Genomic DNA, 7,397 nt, shown 5'->3' with positions numbered 1-7,397 from the left:
TCATATTTATCTGTAGTTGAAAAGAAAAAAAATGTGGATTATGGTATGGCAATAGCAGGACATAGTCCAATAGAAGACAAAGAATTGGAGAAGATTACAAAATATCAAAATCTGAAAATCAAATTTGAAAGATTATGGCATAAATTGGTGGCCCCAGTGGTTATCAGTAATACCAAAAAATCTTGGACAGCACTTAGAAAATCTGCACATTGACAAAATTTCCATTTATCAATTGTAAAAGGCCACATTGTTTGGGTTATGCAACATCCTAATTTTTGGGGAAGAGCTCTTGGTAAATGAAGGCAAAGACTATCTAAAGACCTGGCAGTTGTGATTTCATATTATTATGTAAATAATAATAATAATAATAATAATAATAATAATAGTAGTAGTAGTAGTAGTAGTAGTAGTAGTAGTAGTAGTAAGTAGTAGTAAGTAGTAGTAATAATACTCAGCTACAAATTCTGACAGGGGATTTGCATGAACCCTGATAATGTGAATATAATTACTAACCTTCTCTAGCAAAAGTTCCCTTTCGGGTTGATACTGAGCTTTACGAGGTTGACATTCCCTGAGTGGGAAACAAACAGGTTACATACTGCATGAATTGTTATCATAGACTTGCGAATCTAGTTTTTATTAGCAGTATTGGAAATTCAATTCTCAGAGTTTCCTGCTAAACTCACTAGAAATTCTGGGAGTTGTAGATCAATATATCTGGAAAAACCCGGTTGGGGAAATCCAAATTGGAAAAGGCCATTTTATATATAGCATTTTTAGACTATCTCAGAGTTCAGCCAGAATGCTGTATAATTCACAAAATGTTTTTTAAAAAAATCACTGGGCAATTTCTCAACTAAAAAAGTGTATGCATTTTTAAATCATGCTATTTCAAAATGAGCCATAAAATAGGTTATTATATGCTGGGCAAAATGAATATGCCATGAATTATTCATCTGTATGGAAATCTTTTGATACTTATCAGTGACATGAGCCATAGAATGCATTTTTGCATGGTGTGTTGTTAATAATAAATAAGGATTTATCATTATATTATTATAGGAAATGCAACAGAAAGTATTAAAACTTCTGCTTCTACCGGTACCAAATGATTTACAGTCCACCAGCTGATTCACTTAGGAGATGAAGGTGCTCTTTTCATTACTCCTGATCCTAATTCTATACCATCCAATATCAAAGCAGCTGTCTGCAAAAATCTAAGACTACTGCAACTTGTCTGATGCCTGTGTGAACCTGATCATTCCAATTGAACTTGCATTGGACATTGTACTGTGACAGGGTTAACATTAAACAAAGTTTTCTACCACTATAGTAACATTTTACATATATTGTACTTTGAATAAAATAGCGTTATATATAGCCTCTAATAAAGCTGAAACTAGAAGTGGCAGTCAAAATAATAAAATTTCACGTTCTGCTTGAAATGATGTTCTTTTACTAGCTGAAACTAAAGAAGACATAAAAGAGCTCATTAATAAATTAACTCAAAATAAATTAACAACAAAGATCAGAATAGTTAATTAATGGTGTTCCCAGCAATAATTTATTTATTTATTTGATGTATAGCATATCATACATGGACGAGCACTATATATTAACATTTCATCTAGATTAATAGAACACAATAAAATATAAACATTAAAAAGATCTATGTTCAAATACCAAAGTCTAGGCCATCTAACCACTGAAGCGCAGTTTTATTTATATTTTAAAAAATCTGATACTGGACCAGTATATGCCCTCAGCTTACAGCTGGTCACAAAGTGATCTAAAGTTTGACATGGGATCCCTCAGTTACACTGAGGGGAGGATATTACACCCATTTATACAGAGAATTCTGGTAGATGCCGTGAGGTGCGAATCCTATTCAGGATGGTCCATTGCTGACATGGTAGTGCAAAGCCTGGCAACTTTTTTGAGATCATTTATATGTCTTCCAATGACTGGACATTCAGCGACCCATTTGGCTTTCCATTGGGAATTGATATTAAAGTTGTTGGGCAGATGTTGTGCAAATGTCAATGGGGGATTTCCTGGATTTGATTCTTCATGCTGATAAATGAAGAAGGTCAGCATGCACCAGTAGGAGTGAGTTGTTCATAATTTGTCTGTATTCTCTCACTAATGTATCCAGCAATAACATGTGGCTATGGAAGCTTGACTTTGAGAAAGAATAGTTTTGTCATCTTCAGATTTTGGATTTGGTTATGCTGTTTAGAATACTATACACAGTCAAATAAACATATCAATCATTCTGGAATCAGATGAAAACTGATTGCTCACTTGATCAGCAAGTTGAAACTCACATATTTTAGGCAAGCAATGTCAATGAAGGATGGACACGAAGAAAAATATTATGTTTTCTTCTACTACTATATTCTCATCTATTGAAATTATATTTGACAGGGCTCTGGAAAGTAAAAGTTCTGTAAGAGATTATGAGTACTGTTTAACTGATGATAAAGAGATTTCAGAAATGTCAGAGGAACTATGACGGTAAGCATTTGTCCCTATGGTCACCTGGAACTATTCCTTGACAATTAATTTCTATAATTACATATTTATGCTGAAAATACATTGGCATTTTGGGCAGTGTTACACTTCAGAATTTAGCTATGGCCTAGACACTGACATTTTGTTTCTAGGTACTAATGACTAAGCCTGATACAAACAATATAATAAGAGACTTTTGTTTAAAATGTAATTAAACCTAATTGGTCAATATTAGTAACCCTAATTAACAGGCAAGAAAATTTTTGGAAAGTCATCTGCATTTTTTAAATAAGCTCTTTTGTTTACAGAAGTTATCAAAACAAATTATCTGCATTATTGCCATATATAATTAACACTTTCTTTTGATATTAAAATGAAGGTATGTGATATTGACGTCATGATAAAAGATTCTGTTGTTGTCTCTTGGTATAAAATGATGCTACTTTTTATGTGTTGAGATGTTTATCTCTTATGTAAGTTCAATTTAAGAGAAATGAACAGAGCGATCATAGTTACTTTAGCTACATGTCTGCTTTTAGCTTCAAAAACCATTTGCCACAATGAATCATTAATGACCAGTTTGCGGAGTAGAGAAGAAAACAGTGAGAAAAACTCTTCTGAGGTAAGATCTTAACTGCCATTATTTTTTCCATTAATATTGAATTATCATTATTACGATTAATGTATGAAATCTGTTCCTAATTTGCTGGAAGTTTTCTTTCTCTTGAAATGGGGGCTTTGGTTTTCCTCCTGTTTTAGCCTTATTATTCCTCTGCAGTGGCGCAGGCTGCTGGTTTTGGTTCTCTTGATCCATTCTGCAGCCTCTCTAACTGCTTTTGAAATTCCTCTACCTCAGTGGTGGCGAACCTATGGCACGGGTGCCAGAAGTGGCACTCAGAGCCCTCTCTGTGGGCACGCGCGCCATCGCCCCAGTCCTAGGCCTTCAGATGGGTTTTATAAAACCTTTTTGCTTTAGGCAAAAAAAAAAAAAAAGGTTCATTCAATCAGTCAATTTAAACTTCTTGTGGGAAAAAAAAAGATCTTGCAAAGTTGGAATTGATTGATTGAACTTTTTAGTCCCACCCAGTCTGCCGTTACCACCGCAGCCACGCCCAGCCAATGGGCCATGCCCAGCCAATGGGCCACACCCATCCAGCACCCTACGATGCATAACTGGGTTTTGGGTTGCAGTTTGGGCACTCGGTCTCTAAAAAGTTCGCCATCACTGCTCTAGCTCATAAAAAGCAACAAAATTCATCTCAATGAAACATTGTGGGCCATGGAAGCAATAAGATTGGAGGTTTTTTTGGCTGAAGAGAAGAAGGTACTTCAAAAAAACATGCATCCAATCACTTTCAGCCTTCTCTCACAATGCTGGCCAAAGTGCTGTGGTATTTCAGGATTGCTCACAGTGTGAGCGGCAGGTACTTAGCTTGGACAACCTTTAGCATAAGCCAGGCACCATTGTCCAACAGAGAAGATTCCTCCTGGCTGTCGGTGCAGGGATCATTGAAGAAGTCTCCTCAGCTTGTCTCATAGAATGAGGTCTGTGGAAGTAGCCAAGAGAACATCCAGATCACAGCAAAGTGAAACAATGTGGTTGTTTCTCCCTCAGAAGCAAAGCTCTACATTGCTTCATGGAATAGGGGATAAAGGTTGCTTGGATCAAAGCTTTACATAACCCTACAATGTATAGGCTTTAGGAGGAGATCCTTTATGATCTAACAGAAATATTGTAAGTCAAGGACACTCCATCTATTAAGAAAGGAACCAAAGAAATTACAGGACTTTACATATATCCTGCGGCAAATTCATTTGAGAGTGAAGGACTAGAATTTTACTGCCATCCATGTTGATTTTAGTCAAATATTTTTATTTGACTAAATATTGTTATTAAACAATAGCAATAAAAAAAATAAAATGAACTTTTCATTATATTCCACTTTTGGAAAACAGGAATCATTTCTAAATAGACCTGGTTTTTGTTTCTCCCACAGGTTTTCTACTCTATTAGATCTATTTATTATATTTAATCCCTTGCCTGCCTAAAGCAATAGTAATAGTAATAATAACTCTTGAGGCTCCCTCCTATTGTCTGCTTTTCTGTTCTATGCACATTTCTGTAGGAATGTTTTTGTTGTTCAGAAGAGCAATGATTAAACTGCATTTCATTTTACATATTGATTGGGAAAATACAAGTCGGATTTTTATTGTTGTTAGTTGCGAAGTCGTGTCCGAGCCATCATGAGGTTCACTTTAAACTCTACAAAGTTATCTTCCTTATCCTTTCTCCCAAAATTTAGAGAAATTCTTTTTCTTGCGCAACTAATTGTACAAGACTTCACCCAAGGTCTAATCAAACTTCAGTGTAGTGAAACTATTCTACTTGCTTTTGCATTAGATTTTATCAAACGGCACAAATCCTTTCTTCTTCCACATATCTCCTCAAAGCATTGGTGCCAAAGATCATTTGCAACCCTTCAGGGATTTAGGTGCACCTTTCCATGCCACTTATGTGCTATATTTTTAATAACATTAAATCATGTTATTTTTTTTCCCTTCCAGTCTAGTGAAGACCTTATAGAAGAAAAACAGAGAAGTGTCAATCTTGAAGAACTGAAAGACTGGGAACTGAAGAACATAGTTAAGATGAGTGGACCTGCTGGGAAGGTAGTGCCAAGTTCAATGGTTAATTTGCCACTGAGATTTGGCCGGAACTTCCTGGAAAGAAGAAATATCAAACCTGCAGCCAATCTGCCCCTCAGGTTCGGAAGGGCTTTTAGATATTTCTCAGACAGTTATGAAAAAGCTCCTTCAGTTCAAAGTTTCTTGCGTTCGCTGGCCAACCTACCAGAGAAATTTGGGAGATCCATTCTTTTCAGTTTGATTCAAGGCACCCAGGATTGTGACCAGATCAAAAATAGGTGAATAGTTTAAAGCATGCTTGATGAAATTGTCATCTCAGTCAGTAGCTGCAGGTTTTAAATGTTATTCCAATGCCCAACAACAAGAATGACTTCACCATTATTGGCACAACAGATATATTTCTAAATTCATCAGCTAAATGTAAAGGTAGCTTTGGCTATCATATAATCACTCCCCCATATTTAATCATTTTTCCCCTCCTGTCATATTAAAAAATACAAATAAATGGCTATATTTGGAGGGGCTCTGAAAGCTAATAAGGAAGAAGAAATAAGCAAAGGGTAGGAAATGCATTATTAATTTAAACATTAATTGAGCTTAAATGTTCAAGCTGTTGGACAAAAACTTTTGAGGTGTTTTTAGATTGTGTTTCGAACACTGAAAAGCCCAACTCATTTATATAACAAATTAAACAGTGAAGACTAGTTAATGACTAAAATAACATTAATAATCTCTTTCTTTCTTTCTTTCTTTCAGACTTGGCCATTTGAGCAAACTTTTGAAAAAGAATTCTGGAAATGAAGAGACAAGCCATCAGAATGAGCAGGACCAGTTTTCTTTCTGAAATGCTAAGGTGGTAGAAAGAAAAAATGGGAAAAGAAAAATGTCTGCTGTCAAACTGTGATTCCATCCAGAGCATTTGTCCTTAGCTAAACATATATAAGTTATAATGATAACTTCAGTAATAGTTTATTCCCATAGCTATGCTGTCAATACTAATTATTCTGCACTTATTATAACTAATATCCAGTCAGTTGAAAAATATTATCTGTATAAGCAAAATAAAGATGAATATAACTACTTGGTATTTCATATATAGAGTCCAAAAGTAGGGGTGTGGGCAGGGTGGAGGGATCAGAAAAAATCAATATGGCATTTGTAACTGGTGGTTTGAAACTCTCCTCTTTCTTTTGGGAGGTAACACAAAGAGGGCGGGGCTTCAATCACACAATCACAGCCAGAATCCTGACCGTCCCACACGTTTACAGGTGGCTCTTTCTGTTTGCCTCCCAAATACATACGATTGGCCCTTTATTCCACTTGTTGAAATGATAGGATGCTTTGCATAGGGAGACAAGTGGTGTTTTTTTTTCCTTTTCATCATAATAGTGTCATTGTCTAATATGTGTAAAAAATGTGATAATCCAGACGGAATGGACAAAGAAGATTTGGTAATTTATTATGTGAGCACATATGTTGAGCTGGAAAAGGGCAGAATCAGGAACTAAATAATAATCATGATATTCAAGAGTTTCTGTTTTGCTTCTTAATCCAAAATAGTGTTTATGAACTGAAATGTAAAAAATGTAGACTGAAATTAGACTGAGCCAACTCCTTGCTGGGGATTGTTAGGAGAGTCAAAACAATAGTGGGAAATATCTGCAGCTCAGGTGTAGGATGAGGGTGAAAGTTCTTTCTCCGAGCTTGTGGAGAGTCAAAACCTTTGCAAAATATGTCATGGCATTTTTCTATGTAAAATTCAGGGTTCCGCACAGGGTAAGGGGGATAGCTAATACAGGTAGTTCTTGACTTACAACCATTCAAAGATACAATGGCACTGAAAAAAATGACTTATGACCAATTTTCACACTTATTGCAGCATCCCCATGGTCATGTGATCAAAATTTGGGTGCTTGAAACTGGCATGTATTTTTCCAGTTGCACCGTCCAGAGGCCATAGCTGGCTTCCAAAAGCAAAATCAATGGGGGAAATCCAAATTCACTTAACAATCTTATGATTCACTTAACAGCTGCAGTGATTCACTTAACAACTGTGGCAAAAGGTTGTAAAATGGGCTCAACTCACTTAACAACTGTTTTGCTTAGCAATGGAAATTGTGGTCATAGCTTGAAGACTACCTGTATTTTTAAATCAGCCACAGCCCAAATGAAAATCATGCAAACACTTATACTGTATATGCTAATTGCTCAATACAACTCAGAAAGAAAAAGGCTTT

General features: G+C 35.7%; 1 protein-coding gene across 1 annotated transcript; it reads left to right on the top strand.

Annotated features, from left to right (window-relative positions):
- Positions 1-2,511: 2,511 nt before the first annotated feature.
- Positions 2,512-6,004, top strand: NPVF (neuropeptide VF precursor). The gene is made up of 4 exons (XM_015810565.1): positions 2,512-2,517; positions 2,993-3,136; positions 5,080-5,438; positions 5,917-6,004. The coding sequence occupies exons 1-4, from the start codon at positions 2,512-2,514 to the stop codon at positions 6,002-6,004; spliced, it is 597 nt and encodes a 198-aa protein (XP_015666051.1).
- Positions 6,005-7,397: the final 1,393 nt, after the last annotated feature.

The sequence above is a fragment of the Protobothrops mucrosquamatus genome, unplaced genomic scaffold (assembly GCF_001527695.2).
Source record: "Protobothrops mucrosquamatus isolate PMUCROS unplaced genomic scaffold, P.Mucros_1.0 scaffold12, whole genome shotgun sequence".
Lineage (NCBI taxonomy): Eukaryota > Metazoa > Chordata > Lepidosauria > Squamata > Viperidae > Protobothrops > Protobothrops mucrosquamatus.
Note: the sequence above shows the minus strand (reverse complement) of the source record. Positions and strands in the feature narration are given on the sequence as shown.

Bases quoted from the DNA above. Each gene is read 5' to 3' on its own strand.
- NPVF (XM_015810565.1), top strand. The intron at 3,137-5,079 runs GTAAGATCTTAA...TTTCCCTTCCAG, and splicing joins GTGAGAAAAACTCTTCTGAG to TCTAGTGAAGACCTTATAGA. The intron at 5,439-5,916 runs GTGAATAGTTTA...TCTTTCTTTCAG, and splicing joins TGTGACCAGATCAAAAATAG to ACTTGGCCATTTGAGCAAAC.